Source organism: Aotus nancymaae, unplaced genomic scaffold (genome assembly GCF_030222135.1).
Source record: "Aotus nancymaae isolate 86718 unplaced genomic scaffold, 86718_ANA_hifiasm-v0.15.2.pri h1tg000064l_1, whole genome shotgun sequence".
Lineage (NCBI taxonomy): Eukaryota > Metazoa > Chordata > Mammalia > Primates > Aotidae > Aotus > Aotus nancymaae.
In genome coordinates, this window is record NW_026988479.1 from 25,074,085 (window position 1) to 25,092,879 (window position 18,795).

General features: G+C 41.7%; 1 protein-coding gene and 1 pseudogene across 1 annotated transcript in view; one reads left to right on the top strand and one right to left on the bottom strand.

Moving 5' to 3' along the window:
- Positions 1–4,846, bottom strand: part of CSF1R (colony stimulating factor 1 receptor) — a 33,436-nt gene extending 28,590 nt beyond the window's left edge. Inside the window, exon 1 of the mRNA XM_021664930.2 lies at positions 4,618–4,846. Coding sequence (XP_021520605.2) covers positions 4,618–4,666 — 49 coding nt within the window. The 5' untranslated portion in view covers positions 4,667–4,846. The remainder of the gene's footprint in view (positions 1–4,617) is intronic.
- A 2,458-nt stretch (positions 4,847–7,304) lies between these two features.
- LOC105715373 (histone-binding protein RBBP4-like) lies at positions 7,305–8,575 on the top strand (annotated as a pseudogene).
- Positions 8,576–18,795: the final 10,220 nt, after the last annotated feature.

Below are 18,795 nucleotides of genomic sequence, written 5' to 3' on the forward strand. Positions count from 1 at the left end.
GGTCCTCAGCCTCCTGCCTCAGTCTTCCCTGCTGCGATGACATCTTTCTTCTCCCCAGGAATGGACTGTTTTAACCCTGTGTACAAAGTAGATGTATCCCTACCACCGAATGAAGAAACAAATGAATGGAATGTTCATGGCCAAGTCCTCTGATTTAATTCATATGGGAAAAAAAAGATACAGGATCTTAGCCCAGTATAGTTAGAGAGGTCCCAAGAATCTCCTGGGGTGCCCACTCCCACCATTGGACATCTGGTCTGAAGCACAGTGGGATGGGAGGTGCTGTGCCTCAGTTTCCCCACCTATAAAATGGGGACAATTATACCCACTCATTGGTATGTTAGGCATTTTAAAGGCATGGGAAGCCTTTGGAACAGCACCTGACACCAAATGAATGGCTCAGTAAGAGTTAGTCACTATGTTTATTACCTAGTCTGCACCCAGCAGCTTACCCCCTGCACCCCAGACATCTGTGTTTACTGGGAAACCAATCTCTTTTAAGGAAAATTTTCTTGAAGGAGAAAAGAGAACTTGAAACCCCTATCAGGCTCTCTGGGAAGAAGGCCCGTTGCCTCTGCAGCATCAGCATTTTTCTGGGGCCTAAAATTAGGGGCAAAGGAGGGAAGTGAGAGCTGATTCAAGCCTCCGAGGGGCTGCCAGGCACCCCCCAGCCTGTGTGGGCGGGAACATATTGTTGGCGACGGGCTCAGCCTCCGGTTTCCGCTCAGCCTGTGGCCCTTCTACAGGGATGTTCTCACTTCTGCTTCCCCGGCCTCCTACCACTGCCCTCTCTCCAGGCAGCTAGAGGGAGTGCCACTGGCAGGGCAGCTGCAAGGCCTCGCTCTGACACTGACCCACTGGCTGACCCTGGCCATCCAACTCCTCAGCTCCGACCCTTCCTATTCCTGGTGATGGGGGCATAATGACAGGCCAGCTCCGAGGGCTTCGGGTGGATTCAGGGTTTCTCCGTTGTTCTCTGCAAATCCCCCTGAAATGGGAAGAATACCCCCCACCCCCGGTAACCACAGAGCCCAGGACTGGAAAGGTTTCCTCTCTCAAATGCTTTCAGGATGGCTTAATTCATGCTTTGATTTTGTATTCATCAGAACGTACAGCCCTTCTCCACAAGACTCTGATCAGCCAAAGGGATTGAGTGAATTGTGAATACTGCTAAGGCTGCCACCTGGGGTTGTAGCCCTCCTATGCAGTGCAGCCACCAGGAAGAGGGACAAGTGTCATTTCTAGCAGCCTTTTAGCAAATCTCAACAGAGCTGGGGCTTCCCTATCACTGCTGCAGCAACCTAGGGCCCCCAGGCTGGAGTTTTATAGCAGGAAACAGCTTGGAGTGTGGGCTCACACCAACTTGGGTTTGGAGCTCGGTTCTTCCCTTCCCAGCTGGATGAGTTGCTTAACCTCTTTGAGCCTCAGGTTACTCTTCTGTCTGATGGGAATAATCCCGTCTACCCCCACAAAGAAGTCGGCTGGAAGTTGAGTGAGATGATGTGCCCTGGGCACCTGCTTTAATTGTTACATTTCTAATGTCCCTTCTGGGCCAACTCTGATATCTCAAGATTTTAATCTTGGATTCTGTGATTCCATTTGTTCCTTTTCTACACCTGCCTCACGTCTCACAGTGGGCTTCTCCTTTCCCTTCCCCCAACCTGTCTCTCTGTACCCTGCCTTGGCCGCCGGGAGATGTGGTCAGGGAGAGGCGTCTGTCCTATTTGGTCCTATCCTATTGTCCCAGATATTCATGCATGATAGGGCTGATACCTGCAACTTCCAAAGCCAACTTCCCCTGCTGGCTTGGCCCCCATCCTCCTCGGGGTGGGGGTGTGGGCTTATAAACACTCACCAAGGTCCCTTTCTGTACCTGTCCATTATTCCCCTCTCATCTCCACTCCCCAGTTCTCCCTATGCCCCAACTAACTCCCACTTGCCTGGAAGCCCCTCCATCATCACCTCCAGAATGTGCCCCAGTCTCTTCTCTCCCAACACACACACACACACACACACACACACACACACACACACACACACACAGAGAGAGAGCACATCACGGCTGGACACAGCCCCTCCTCAGCCCAGGATCTCATCGCAGTGATGAAGAGCGAGCCCCTCTCTCTCTCTAGGGTCCTCCAATTCCATCCCCAGTCCCCCCACAGCAGCCCCTCGTCCCCTCACCATTGGTCTACTGGGCTGAAAACTTAGGTTTCCAGCCTCGTCAGCTCTTCTTTCTCTTGGGACTGGACCCTGGACAACCCTCCGGCCCCCCTCCCACACACAATTCCCCTGTGAAGGGAAAATAAAAACTTGGGACCCTAATTCACTCTGCCAAAAAGAAAAAATCAAGTTGAAAGCTGAGTCATGCAAGAAGCTGCCTTGCCTCTTGCTCCTAAGCAGATAGCAACAGATAAAAGGTAAAATATCCCACAGGCAGCTCCTCTACGTTCACCTTCCCTAGGTAAAGAGCCAACGTACTGAGCCGAAATAACTGACCTCCCCTACCTGCTCCTTTTCTTTTGCAACATGTGGACTACCACACCCTCCCCTTTTCCTTCCCGCCCACTTTCCCCTTTAAATATTAGGAGAATGGCACAGATGGCACAGACCACAGACTGCTTCGGTGACTCCATGTTTTCTTCTCACCAACATGTCCTTAACTTTGGCAAAATAAACTTCTAAATTGATTGAGTCAGGCACAGTGGCTCACACCTGCAATCCCAGCACTGTGGGAGGCCGAGCCAGACAGATTGCTTGAGTTCAGGAGTTCAAGACCAGCCTGACCAACCTGGTAAAACCCCATCTCTACCAAAAATTAAAAAAAAATAAGCCAGTCATGGTGATGGGCACCTGTAATCCCAGCTACTCAAGAGGCTGAGGTGAGAGAATTGCTTGAACTCAGGAGGCAGAGGTTTCAGTGAGCCAAGATCGCGCCTCTGCACTCCAGCCTGGGTGACAGAGCAAGACTCCATCTCAATAAATAAAAAATAAACTATTTGATTGAGACCTGGCTCAGATACTTTTTGGTTTAAGCCCCACAGGCAGGTTCTAGGTGTGAGGACAGGACAAGGCAGTGAAATCAAACCCGTGGGACTCTCTGAGATGAGGAGAATAGTCTCCCTCTTGATGGGGGTGGTGGGTACACGGTGTGTGCATTTGTCAGACCTCAGTGAACTTAAGAACCTGTGCTTTCTACTGTATGTAAGTTACATCTCAAAATAAAAAGTCCAGGCCGGGCACTGTGGCTCACGCCGGAAATCTCAGCATTTTGGAAGGCCGAGGCAGGCAGATCACCTGAGGTCAGGAGCTCGAGACCAGCCTGGCCAACATGGTGAAACCTAATCTCTACTAAAAATACAAAAATCAGCCAGGCATGATGGCATGTGCATGTAATCCCAGCGGGAGGCTGAGGCAGGAGGATCACTTGAACCCGAGAAGCAGAGGTTGCAGTGAGCTGAGATCACACCATTGCACTCCAGCCTGGGCAACAGAGACTTCATCTCAAACCAAAAACAAAAACACAACTCCAAACACTCAAGCCCAGTGAGATTGCCTGGGCCAGAAACAGGGTGAATGGGCCATCTCCTCCTCATCGGGTACCAGAAGCGCCACGGCCCAAGGGTCCTCCCATGAAGAGACCAGGGTGAGGCTGCCCTTTTTCCCCTTCAATCCCCATCCTCCCCCAAGGTCTTTTTGAATAAACAGGCAATAGAGTAGAAACATGTTTGTTGGGCTAACAAGCCAAGCACGGCAGTCCCTCACCTCTAGTCATGTTCCATGCAGATGGAAATTCTGCAGAACTGCTGCTGTCTGGGGACCTCCTGAAACTGTGCAGCCTGTGTCTAGGAGGGCTCTGGCCCAGCAGACTCTCGCTGGCCTCTTCCCAATCCCTCCTCTAGCCTTATATCCCTTTCACCTCAAATTCTCCTCTCCTGGGGCCTGGGCCAGAGAGGCCAACCTCTTGTCTCTCCCTCCAACCCCTTACACAAGCCTTCCAAGGAAGAACCACCACCCCTATCAGGCTCTTCCAGGTCAGGTCTTGCATCGAATCATTGAATCACAGGCTTGCAGAGCTGGCAGAACCATCAGGGGCTCTCCAGGTCCTCCTGACTCAGTGTAGGTCTGGACCAGCAGTGCTGGCATCTCGCACCTCCGGGGAGTTTGTTGGATATGCAGAATCTCAGGTCGTACCTGAGACCTACTGAGTCTGAATCTGCACTGTTTAACAAGATCCTCAGGTAACTTGTATGCAAGGAAAGTATGAAAAGCACTGCTCTGGTCCAGTCTATCACAGCCCCCCGGCCCTCAACACCTGCAATTGAATAGAAGTGGACACTGAAGCCTCAAGAGCATCAGAGGCTTGTTCAGGACACGCAGTGAGTTGATGGTGGAGCTGGGACAGATCCGCAGCCCCAGCTGGGCCAGTTCTACCCCATCCACATCCTTTCCCCCCACTACCTCTCCGAAGCAGATACCACAAACCTGCAGCCCAGTGCTGGGGAGAAGGAAACACAGCCTGGGAACACCCAAGGAGGGGCAAGGGCTGAGTCCTTTCATGGGGGAGTCTTCTGTCACACCCCCACCAAAGTCCCCCACACCCCATTCTGTTCTTACCATGCCGAGCTGTGACCACCAGCAGGAGCAGCAGAACCCCTGGGCCCATGGCCTCGGTGGGGAAGTGGAAGGCAGGTGCAGGGCTGGGAGGTGCCCAGGGCACGGAGCTCCCAGCGACTAGCTCTGCAGGGATCGGGACACGGGACACACGTTCCTCTCCTCTGCACTGGTTGTTCGTGTTGCTTTCCTCTTCCTCCTCCTTGGGCTGATCCTCTTCTTCCCCTTTTAGCTGGGCAAGGCAACCACAGAGTTTGGAAATCTTGGGTCTTTAAGAAGAAAACAAAGCCTTGACCCCCAAGAGGGAGGAGTCGGAGTCTGGGGCAGGGCCAGTCTGAGCCTGGAGGGAGCTAGCTAAGTTTGGGGCCCTTCTAAAGCCACCTGCAAGGGGTCCTGAGAGAAGAGACATGTCCAAGAGCAGTCAGGCAGTCAGTCAGTAGCACAAATGAGGGTCTCCAGAGTGATCAGGCGGCTCTGGTAGAGCCCAAAGAGAAGATAGGTTGTGTGATACTGTCAAATAAATAAATAAATATATGGTTTTTGTCCCCATTTCCTGGTTTACAACTCCTAAAATCCTTAGAATCTCCAAAGTAATAAATGTCTTTTAAAAATTTATTATTATTATTATTATTATTATTATTTTTAGAGATGGAGTTTCACTCTGTTGCCCAGGCTGGAGCGCAGTGGCTTGATCATAGCTCACTGCAGCCTCAAACTCCTGGGCTCAAGCCTTCAACCTGTGAGAGCTGACGCTGTCTCTAGGTAAATAGTGTTCAAATTGAATTGGAGGGCACCAGATTCGTGTCTGCTGCAGAATCTGAACAATTGGTTGATTGCTTGATCTTTCCCCACATCTCGTGTCAGAGTATTTTGTGAGACTATAGGACAAACAGAGTTTGTTTTTTTCACATGTACAGGTTGGTCTGGGAGAGTCTGATAATATTGGCAATAAGCTTCCATTTACAGAACACTTACTAGCCAAATCCCTTACATTCACTGTCTCCTTTAGTCTTGCAAAACTATGTAAGTGAGTACTATTGTCATTCTCACTTCACAGATGGGAAAACTAAAGCTCAGAGAGATGGAGCACCTTGAGCTTGTCCGTGCTCAAACAGCTACCAAATGCTGGAGATAGGATTTGGATCCCAGCAGTCTGGTTGTAAAACTGTCCTTCGTGGGTTACTTACATTGTTTATTTTTATGAAGAATCTAATTGTTCTGCATAATTCTTATAAAATATAGCATTCCTTTGCTCCCTCTTTTCCCGAAGGCAATTGCTTTTACCTCTTTTAGTTGATTCTCTTGTTATTTTACTTCTTATCTCTAAAGAACATGGTCTTTTTTTTTTTTTTTTTTTTTTTGAGACAGGGTTTGTTTCTATCACACAGGCTGGAGTGCAGTGGTGTGATCTCAGCTCACTGCAACCTCCACCTCCTGGGCTCAAGTCATCCTCATACCTTGGCCTCCTGAGTAGCTGGGACTATAGGGGCATGTGCCACCATGCCTGGAAAAGTTTTGTATTTTTGGTAGAGATGGGGTTTCACCATGTTGTCCAGGATGGTCTCGAACTTCTGAGCTCAAGCTATCTGCATACCTTGCCCTCCCAAAGTACTGGGATTATAGGCATTAGCCACCATACTCAGCCTAAAGTTACTTCTTAAAATTGAAAAATTCTGATATAACATTGATCCAGGAAAACGATCATTCCCATGTACTCAGGTGTGTGTGTGGTGTGTATGTGTGCATTTGTATGAATGTGTGTGTGTGTATAGATATATATATACTTACTTCTTCAGAAAAGCGTTTTGAACCTTTAGCAATCATGAATAACAATCAAAGCTGACTCAAGAAGAAAAAGAAAATCCAAATAAACCTATAACAAGGAAAGAGGTTTAATCAGTAATCAAACACCTCCCAACTAAGCAAAACCCAGGACCAGATGGTTTCACTGGTGAATTCTCCCAAACATTTAAAGAAGAATTAATATCAATCCTTCTTAACTCATTCTATAAAGTCAGCGTTTTCCTGATACCAAAGCCAGACCAAGACATTGCAAAAAAAAGATATCTACAGACGAACATAAATGCATGAATGAATATAAATGCAAAAATTTTCAACAAAATGCTAGGAAACAAAATCTTTTTTTTTTTTTTTAAACAGGGTCACTCAGGCTGGAGTGTAGTGGAGCAATCTTGGCTCACTGCAACCTCCGCCTCCCACTTTCAAGTGATTGTCGTGCCTCAGCCTCCTGCGTAACTGGGATTATAGGCACATGCCACCATGCCTCGCTAATTTTTGTATTTTTAGTAGAGATGGGGTTTCACCATGTTGGTCAGGCTGGTCCCAAACTCCTGACCTCAAGCAATCTGCCCGCCTCGGCCTCCCAAAGTGTTAGGATTACAGGTGTGAACCACTGCACCTAGCCACTAGCAAACCAAACCTAACAGCATATTAAAATGATTATACGCCATGATGAAGTGGGATTTGTCCCAGAAATACAATGGTGGTTTAACCTATGTAATACATCACATTAATGGAATGAAAAAAATCTTCATATAATCTTGTCAGTCGATGTAACTGTAAAACCCAACATGCTTTCATTAAAACCAAAACAGACCTGCAGCCTCCCACCCCTCCTGCAATGCTCGACTCCAGGGTTCCCCTGCTCCCTTCCCACTCGCCTGCCTGCCATGGCCAACAAGGAAGCAGCCTTCAACAACGCAGTGGAAGAACGAGTGATCAATAAGGGGTGTAAAATACGGAAAAAGAACACACATTTCTTTATGATTTGGTGATGACCCATGCTCTGGAGTGGCCCAGCCTAACTGCCCAGTGGCTTCCAGATGTAACCAGACCAGAAGGGAAAGATTTCAGCATTCATCGACTTGTCCTGGGGACGCACACATCGGATGAACAAAACCATCTAGTTATAGCCAGTGTGCAACTCCCTAATGATGATGCTCAGTTTGAGGCGTCACACTATGACATGAAAAAAGAGAATTTGGAGGTTTTGGTTCAGTTAGTGGAAAAATTGAAATAGAAATCAAGATCAACCATGAAGGAAAAGTAAACAGGGCCCATTATATGCCCCAGAACCCTTGTATCACTGCAACAAAGACTCCTTCCAGTGATGTTCTTGTCTTTGACTATACAAACATCCTTCTAAACCAGACCCTCCTGGAGAGTGCAACCCCAATTTGTGACTCTGTGGACATCAGAAGGCAGGCTATGGGCTTTCTTGGAAACCAAATCTCAGTGGGCACTTGCTTAGTGCTTCAGATGACCACACCATCTGCCTGTGGGACATCAGTGCCGCCCAAAGGAGGGAAAAGTGGTGGATGTGAAGACCGTCTTTAGAGGGCAGACAGCAGTAGCAGAAGATGTTTCCTGGCATCTGCTCCATGAGTCTCTGTTTGGGTCAGTTGCTGATCAGGCACTTATGATTTGGGATACTCGTTCAAACAATACTTCCAAAACAAGCCACTCTGTTGACGCTTATGCTGCTGAAGTGAACTGCCTCTCTTTCAATCCTTACAATGAATTCATTCTTGCCACAGGATCAGCTGACAAGACTGTTGCTTTATGGAGTCTGAGAAATCTGAAACTTAAGTTGCATTCCTTTGAATCACATAAGGATGAAATACCCCAGGTTCAGTGGTCACCTCACAATGAGACTATTTTGGCTTCCAGTGGTACTCATTGCAGACTGAATGTCTGGGATTTGAGTAAAACTGGAGAGAAATAATCCCTAGAAGATGCAGAAGACAGGCCACCAGAGTTATTTTTCATTCATGGTGGTCACATTGCTAAGATATCTGATTTCTCCTGGAATCCCAGTGAACCTTGGGTGATTTGTCCTTTATCAGAAGACAATATCATGCAAGTGTGGCAAATGGCAGGGAACATTTATAACAATGAAGACCCTGAAGGAAGCCTGGATCCAAAAGGACAATGGTCCTAGATATGTCCTTACTTCTTGTGATTTTAGACTCCCCTTCTTTTTTTTTTTTAGTAAAAGGCGAAAGATTTATTCGTTATGAAGAGAAACCAGAGCATTGATTCCCCTTCTTTTCTTCGCAACCCTGAGATTGATTTAACACTCATTTTGAGACACAGATTTTGTTCGGCTATCCCTCTATATAACAGGTACCACCAATAATGCCGTTAGCCTAAACAGCAAGTGTTTTCTAAATATTAGTGGGAGGGCTTGATTCAGCAAAGCCAGAGACTTACATTGACATTTTCTTCAGGAATGTTCTAGTAACAAATCCAGGTCTAAAATAGCTACAGAAAGGGGAATGTGTGATTATTTTTCTTCTTATGCTATATCCCAAGTTTTTCAGACTCATTTAAGTAAAGGCTAGAGTGAGTAAGGAATAGAGCCAAATGAAGTAGGTATCTGAGCCATGAAGTATAAATACTGGAAGATTTCACTTACATTCGGGAAATACGGGGATTCAAGTCATATAGATTCCTACTTAAAAATCTTGACACCTGACTTTCCAGGATGCAGATTTTCACATGTAGACCAGTTTCCTCTTGGTTTCTTCAGTTAAGTCGGAACTACACATTCCTCTTTCCCCATATATTTTTGCTCATTAGGGTGTTTCTTGAGCTGTTTTCATATGGTTTCTTTCCTTTCTGTGAAATGATGTTTTTGTTTTTTTAACTCGGGACCACCAAGTTGTAAAGATGTATGTTTTTACCTGACAGTTATGCACAGGTAGACTGTCAAGTTGAGAAGAGTGAATCAATAACTTGTTTTTGTTTTAAAAATTAAATAAATACTTGATAAAAGTTGCTTTATTTTTTCAGGCATTCATTCTTGACCACTATTTGATGCCATCTCCATTTTGGGTGACCTGTTTCACTAGCAGGCCTGTTACTCTCCATGACTAACTGTGTAAGTGCTTAAAATGGAATAAATTGCTTTTCTACATTAAAAAAAAAAATCAAAGCAAAACCAAACCCACCCAACAAACTAGCAATAAAAAGGAACAGCCTCAACATGATTAAAGGCACATGTGAAAAATCACAACTAGCTCAATGGTAAAAGACTGAGAGCTGGTTCCTTTAGGAACAAGACAAAGATGCCTGCTCTTGCCATTTCTGTTCAACATAGTACTGGAAGTCCTAGCCAGAGCAATCAAGAAGAAACAGAAACAGAAGGCATACAAATTAGAAAAGAAGAAGTAAAACTATCTCTGTTCACAGATGACATGATCCTATATATAGAAAAATCCTAAAAGATCCACAAAAAACAACTGTTAGAGCTAATATACAAATTCAGCAAAGCTGCAGGATACAAGATCAACAAACATAACTCTATGGTACTGGCAATACTCCAATAAGGAAATTTAAAAAAACAATTTAATTTGCAATAGTATCAAAAATAATAAAATGCTTTGGAATAAACTTAACCAAGGAGATGCATGACTTTTACAATGAAAACTACAAAATATTCTTGAAAGAAATTAAGAAGACCTTAATAAATGAAAAACTACCTCATTTTCATAAGTCAGATGATTTATTATTTAATAAGATGGAGGCAACTCCCATAGTGATTTATAGGTACAAAATAATCCCTATCAAAATCCCAACAGCCTTTTTCTGCAGAAATGGAAAAGCTGACTCTCAAATTCATATGGAACTTCAAGGGACATTGAATATGCAAAACAGTCTTGAGAAAGGAGAATATGGAGAAGTCACACTTCCCAATTTCAAAACCTACTATAAAGCTACAGAAATCAAAATAGTGTGGCAACAACATAAGAATAGCTATATGGATCAATAGAATAAAGTTGAGAGTCAGGAAGTAAACTCTCACAACTATGGACAACTGATATTCAACAAGGGTGATGACACCATTCAATGAAGAATGACCAGTTTTTTCAACATAGGTGCTAAAAGAACTAGATATGTACTTGCAGAAGAATGAAGTTGAACCCTTATTTTACACCACATATAAAAATTAACTCAAAGTGAATTAAAGACCTAAATTTAAAAGCTAAAATTATTAAACCCTTAAAAGAAACCATAGAGGTAATATTCATGACCTTGTAATTGGAAATGATTTCTTAGATATGTCCCTAAAAGCACAAGCGACCAAAGAAAAATAGATAAATTGGACTTCGTCCAAATTAGACATTTTTGTGCATCAAAGGACACTGTCAAGAGAACAAAAACACACAGAATATTTATATCCAGAATAAATATATCCAGAACAAATATATAGAATGAAAGTTGTAGTGTTTCCTACAACTCAACAACAAAAAGACAAACAAATTTAAAAATAGGCGAATTCAAGTATTGCATGTCTTTACTTATAAATGGGAGCTAAACAAAGGGTCCACATGGATATAAAGATGGAGAGAATATACTCCAAAGGGGGAAGGATAGAAGGGAACGGGAGGGGGCAGAAAGGAAGTGAAAAATTACCTATTGGGTATGATGTTCAGTATTTGGGTATTGGGTACACTGGAAGCCAAATCCCCACCATTATCCAATGTACCCATGTAATAAACATACACATATACTCCCAAATCTAAAAATAATTTTTTAAAAAATAGACAAAAAATTGAATAGACATTTGTCCAGAGCACATGAAAAAATATTCAACATCATTAATCATTAGGGAAGTGCAAATCAAAACCACAATGAGATACCACTTCATATATACTAGGTTGGTCATAATAAAAAAAATCATAGAATAACAAGTGTTGGTGAGGGTGTGGAGAAATTGGAAGCTTTGTACAGTGTTGGTGAAAATGAAAAATGGTGCAGCTGCTATGGTAATCAGTTTGACAATTCCTCAAAAAGTTAAACATAGAATTATCATAGGATCCAAAAACATCACTTGTAGGTAAAACCAAAAGAATGGGAAACAGGAACTCAAACAAATACATGTGCACAGATATTCAATGCAGCACTGTTTACAACAGCAAAAGGTGGACACAGTTGATAGACAGCTAAAACGTGATGTGGCCATACAATGGAATATTATTCAGCTACAAAAACGTATGAAATATCTGCTGCAATGTGGATGAACCTTGAAAACACTGTGTTAAATCAATGAAGCCAGACACAAAATGACATATGATTCCATCTATATGAAACATCCAGAACAGGTAAACCCATAGAGGCAGACAGTTCATGAGCGGTTACCAGGGGATGCGGGAAGGGAGAATGGGGAGTGGGTGCTCATGAGGTTTTCTTTTAGGGTGATGAAATGTCTTGGAACTAGATAGAGGTGATGGCTGCACAGCATTGTAAATGTCCTAAATGCCATTGTACATCTTAAAATGGTTAATGTTTAATTTTATGTATGTAAATTGTATCTCAAATAAACAGAAGGGATAAAGATTACCTTAAACAAAAACTAAGAGAATTAATTGCCAGCAGACCAATACAAAAAAAAAAAAAAGAAATGCTAAGGGAAGTTCTTCAGGTAAAAGGAGTATGATACCAGCTAGAAAGTTGGATATACATTAAAAAATAACAAGTGCTGGAAATGGAATAAAGGTAAGCATAAAAAATAACGTTGCCTTGTGTGGGTGCGGTGGCTCACGCCTGTCATCCCAGCACTTTGGGAGGCCGAGGTGGGTGGATCATGAGGTGAAAGCCCATCTCTACTAAAAATACAAAAAAAATTAGCTAAGCATGGAGGCACGTGCCTGTAGTCCTAGCTACTCAGGAGGCTGAGGCAGGAGAATTGCTTGAACCTGGGAGGTGGAGGCAGTAAGCCAAGATCACACCATTGCATTCCAGCCTGGGCGACTGAGCTAGACTCTGTCTTAAAAAAACAAAACAAAACTGTTGCCTTTTAAATGCTTGAAAAGATAACTATTAAAACAGACATTGAGAAATTTTTTCCTGTCAAGGACCAAATAGTAAATATTTTAGGTTTTGTGGTCATATGGTCTTTAGGGCAACTGCTTAATTCTGCAATTGCAGTGCAAAAGCAGCCTTAGCCAACACATAAACTATGGAGTGTGCTATGTTCTAATCATACCTTATTTACAAAAACAGGAGGCGGGCTACATTTGGTCCACAGGCTAAAGTTTGCCAATATCTAATTTAAAGCAAAAGTAGTAGTAATGTATTGTATATTTATAGCAGATTAAAAGTGAAATATATTGTTGTCATACACCACTGTTACATATGCATTTATGAATCTCTGCAGGGGATACATTCCAGTACCCACGGTGTCTGCCTGAAACTGCAGATAGCCCTATACTCTGTATATGCTGTTTTTCCCTATGCCAACTGTATTAGTCTGTTCTCATATTGCTAATAAAGACATACCCAAGACTCCGTAATTTCTAAAGGAGAGGAGCTTTAATTGACTCACAGTTCAGCATGGCTGAGGATGTCTCACAATCATGGTAGAAGGCAAAGCAGGAACAAAGCCAAATCTTACGTGGTTTCAGGCAAAACAGTGTGTGTAGGGGAACTCCCATTTATAAAACCATCAGATCTCGTGAGACTTAATTACTACCATGAGAACAGCATGGGGAAAACTGCCCCCATGACTCAATTTTCTCCACCTGCTCCCATCCTTGACAGGTGGGGATTATTACAATTTAAGATGAGATTTGGGTGGGGACACAGTCAAACCATATCACCCACATACCTATGATAAACTTTATCAATTAAGAGATTAACAATAACAATTAATAATACAATAAGACAATTATAGCAGTATGCTGTGATAAAAGCCATGTGAATGTAGTCTTTCTCTCAATCAAAGTGCCTTAAATTTTGGGGCCTGGATTGATCACAGGTAACTGAAATTGCTGATAAGGGGGAACTGCTGCTCTACAAAAGACGGAAAGAAGGGTGTGCAGCATACTGTTGTCAGATCCTCATGCTATATTCATTTTTTGTTTGTTTGTTTTTTGAGATGGAGTCCCATTCTGTCACCCAGGCTGGAGTGCAGTGGCATGATCTAGACTCACTGCAACCTCCATCTCCCAGGTTCAAGCAATTCTCCCGCCTCAGCCTCCTGAGTAGCTGGGATTACAGGCACCTGCCACTACGTCTGACTAATCTTTGTATTCTCAGTAGAGACAGGTGTCACCATGTTGGCCAAGCTGGTCTCGAACTCCTGACCTCAGGTGATCTGCCTGCCTCGGCCTCCCAAAATGCTGGATTACAGGTGTGAGCCACGGCACCCTGGCCCTCATGCTATATTTAAAGTAACATGTTATCATTTAAAGGTAGACTCTGATTAAGATATATGTTGTAAAACCTAGGACAGTCCCTAAAAAATTTTTTCTCATTTTAATCACTAAAAATTTTTTAAAGAGATATAAATTATAAGCCAATAGTGGAAAAGAAATGGAGACGTAATGCATACTCAATCCAAAGGAAGACAGACAAAGATGGAAAGAAAGAAGACCAGATGGAATGAATAGAAAACATCTAATAAGATGGTACAAGAAAGGATTTTGAATGTTCTTGCCATAAGAAATGACAAATGTTTAAGGTGATAGACATGCTAATTACCCGGATGTGATCATTACACAATACATACATATATCAAAACATTACATTGTACTCCATAAATATGTACAATTATTGAGGCAGGGTGCGGTGGCTCATGCCTGTAATTCCAGCACTTTGGGAGGCCGAGGTGGGCAGATCACCCCAGGTCAGGAGTTCGAGGCTAGCCTGACCAATATGGCGAAACCCCATCTCTACTAAAAATACAAAATTAGGCCAGGTGCGGGGGCTCACACCTGTAATTCCAGCACTTTGGAAGGCTGAGGTGGGTGAATCACCTGAGATCAGGAGTTTGAGACTACGCTAGTTAACATGGTGAAACCCCATCTCTACTAAAAATACAAAATTAGCCGGGTGTTTTGGTGGGAACCTGTAAAATCCCAGCTACTCAAGAGCCTGAGGCAAGAGAATCGCTTGAACCTGGGAGGCGGAGGTTGCAACGAGCCAAGATCATGCCGTTGCACTCCAGCCTGGGCAACAAGAGTGAGACTATGTCTCAAGAAAACAATACAAAATTAGCCAGGGGTGGTGGCGCATGCCTGTAATTCCAGCTACTCAAGAAGACGGGACAGGAGAATTACTGAAACCTGGGAGGCAGAGGTTGCAGTGAGTCGAGGTCACGCCATTACACTCCAGCCTGGGCAACAAGAGTAAAACTCCATTTCAAAAAAAAAAAAGAAAGTACAATTATTATGTGTCAATCAAAAATAAAACTTGAAGAAAGCTGGAGTTGCTGTATTAATATCAGACAAAGCAGACTTCAGAACAAGAAATATTTCTAGGTATAATGAGGAACATTACATAGTGAAAACAGAATCAGTTTTACAAGAAGACGTAACAATCCTGGATGTATATGCACCTTAGAACAAAGCTTCAAACTACATGAAACTAAACTGATAAACCCGAAAGGAGAGATATAAAAATCTCCTGTAGCACTCCTCTCCCAGTTATAGGTAGTACAAGTAGGGGGAAAATCAGTAAGGATATAGAAAACCGGAATAAAACCATAAATCATTGACCTAACTGATATTTATCCACCTAACAATAGCAGAATACACATTCTTCTCAGGGGCATATAGAACACTCGCCAAGACAGATCAAATTCTATCACTTTAAATACATCTTTAAGAGTTTAAATAATTAAGTTATGCAAAATATTTCTTGCATCACAACAGAATCAAACGAAATTATTAACAAAATGGTATCTGGGAAACTGAAAATATTTGGAAATTGAACAACACATTTATAAACAACCCATGAGTCAAAGAAGAAATCACATGAGAAATTAGAAAATATTTTGAATTGAATAAGAAAGCAATGGTCTAAAGCTACCACCTTAAGAAACTAAAAAAAGAACAAATTAAAGTCAAATTGACCATAGGAAGGAAATAAAGACACAAGCAGAAATCGATAAAATCCAGAGCAAAAGAGGGAAAATTAATAAGACCAAAAACTTTTTCGCTGGAAAAAAATCAATAACATTTACCAAGAAAAAAAAAACAAGAAAAACACAAATTGCAATTAAGAATGGAAAGTAGATATCAATACCAACCCTACCAACACTAAAAGAATAATAAGGAAATACTATGAACTACTCTAGATCAACAAATTCAGTAAGTTGCATAAAACGGACACATTCTTTGAAAGGTACAAACTGCTAAAACTCGCTTAAGAAGAAATAGATAACATGAGCAGTCCTGTATCTATTTTTAAAAACTAAACTTGTAGTTAAAAACCTTCTAACAAAAAACAAACAAACAAACAAACAAACCTCTTCAGGCCCAAGTGGTTTCACTGGCAAATTCTACCAAACAATTAAGAAATAACTAATACTGACCAGGCGCGGTGGCTCATGCCTATAATCCCAGCACTTTGGGAGGCCGAGGCAGGCAGATCACATGAGGTCAGAAGTTTGAGACTAGCCTGGCTAACATGGTGAAATCCCGTCTCTACTAAAAATACAAAAATTAGCCAGGCATGGTGGCACATGCACGTAATCCCAGCTACTTGAGAGGCTGAGGTAGGAGAATTGCTTGAATCCAGGAGGTAGAGCTTGCAGTAAACTGAGATTGTGCCATTGCACTCCAGCCTGGGCAACAAGAGTGAAACTGCTTCCCAAAAAAAAAAAAAAAAATACCAATTCTACAAAAACTCTTTAATAATATAGTGTATGAGAGAACACTTTTTAATTCATTGTATGATACCAGAAGTATCCCAATATCATGACCACACAAAGATATTGCAAGGAAATAAAATTATAGACCAATATCCCCTATGAAAATAGATGCAAAAATTCTGAAGAAAATCTTAGCAAATCAAATTTAAGTATATATAAAAAGGATAATGCATCAGGTCCAAGTGGCATTTATTATAGGAATTAAAGATTGAAACGTTCAACATTCAATAATCAAGCAATATAATTTACCATATCAAAAAAATTTTTTAAATCATATAGTATTCTTAGTAGCTGCAGAAAAATGCTTTGACAAAATTCAGTGTTCATTTTTAAAGGAAATTTTCTCAATATGATCAAGGGTATCTGTAAAAACCTCACTGCTAACATAAACTTAGTGGTAAAAGACTGCATACTTTCCCTCTAAGATGAGAAACAAGGCAAGGATGTTTGTTCAACATTATACTGAACTATTCAACAGTGTACTGGAGACCCTAGACACTGTAGTAAGGCAAGAAAAAGAAAAAGGCCAGGTGGTGACTCATAATGTCATCTCAGCACTTTGGGAGGCCAAGGTAGGAGGAATGTGAGACCAGTCTTGGCAACATAGGCAGACCCTGTCTCCACAAAAAAAATTTAAAAATAACCTAGCATGGTGGTGCCCACCTACAGTCCTAGCTACTTGGGAGGCTGATCACTTGAGTTCAGGAGGTCCAGCCTGCAGTGAGCAGGGACTATGCCACTGCACTTTAGCCTGGGTGACAAAGTGACACTCTGTCTCAAAGAAAGAAGGGTGGAAGGAAGGAAGGAAGGATGGGAGGGAGAAGAGAGAGAAGAAAGAAGAAAGAAAGGCAGAAAGGCAGAAGGAAAGAAAGAGGAATGAAGGAAAAAGAAAGAAGAAAGAAAGAAAAGAAAGAAAGGAAGGAAAGAAGGAAGGAAGGGAAAGAAAGAAGAGAGAGTTCAAAAGACGAAATATAAAGGTCTCTATTTGGAGATGAAATGATTGTCTTCATAGAAAATGCCAAAGAATCTACAAAAAAGTTACTAGAACTGTAAGTAAACTTAGCAAGACCACAGAATACAAAGTCAATATGCAAAAATCAATTAAATTAAAAGCGAAAATTTTCTAAAGTACTATTTACAATAGCACTGAAAAAAACCATGAAGTACTTAGATATAAATCTCACTAAATATGTGCAAATCTGCATACTATGTACAAAACAGTGAGGAAAGAAAATGAATGAGACCTAAATAAATGGTAAGATATGTCATGTTTATGGGTTTGAAGATTCAATATTTTTAAGCATGCTGATTCTTCTCCAGGTTAACCTACAGATTCAACAAAATGCCAATCAAAATCTCTGCAGGAATTTTTGTAGAAATTGATAAGCTGATTCTAAAATTTATATGAAAGCATAAAGGAATTAGTTTAGCCAAAATAATTTAGGAAAAGAATGAAGTTGAAGCCCTCATACTACCTGGTTGACAGTCTCTATGAAGCTATAATATAGTCCTAGTGAAAGGATAGACATGTACATCAATGGAGCAGAATAGAGCCCAGAAATAAACCTGCACATATGTGGCCAATTGATTTTTGACAAAGTTGCAAAAGTAATTAAATAAATAAAGAATAAGCATTCCAAAAAGTGGTACTGGAACAACTGGATACCCACATGCCAAAAGGAAAAATAAAAATCAAACTAACATAGAAAACCTTGATCTGTAACTTAAGCCTTATACAAAATTATCTCGAAATGGATCAAAGACCTAAATGCAAACCATACAATTATTACAAGAAATAGAGAAAATTCTCTGTGACCTTGAGGGTTATGGAAAGATTTCTTGAACACAACACTTAAAAAGATCCATATAGTCTATAAAAGAAAAAAAAAATTAGGCTGTCTGAGTGCAGTGGTGTTTACAGCAAATTGATCACAACTAGTTACAGATTTCTTTGTTCCTTCTCCACTCCCACTGTTTCACTTGGCTAACCTTAAAAAAATCTACAAATTGGACTTCATCAACATTTAAAACTTCTACTCTTTTAAAGAGATGGTTAAAAGACCAACTACAGACCAAGAGAGATTATTTGGTATCACATATCTTATAAAGGGTTTATATCAGTAGTACAATACTCAGTAAGAAAATAAATAATTCAGTAAAGATGAGAAAAACATTGAACAAAGAATATATATTTAAATGATAAGATAATTTGCTATATAAAAGTGATGCTCAGCATCGATATTCGTTAGGAAAATACAAACTAAAACCACAACGAAATACCACTGCATACTTATTGAAATGGCTAAAACCAAAAATCAGTAAACCTGACAGTTTCAAGTCCTAATAAAGATGATTGCAAACAAATATTCTTTAATTTTGAGACAGAGTCTTGCTCTTGTTGCCCAGGCTGAAGTGCAGTGGCGCAATCTCAGCTCACTGCAACCTCCATCTCCCAGGTTCAAGCGATTCTCCTGCCTCAGCCTCCCAAGTATCTGGGATTA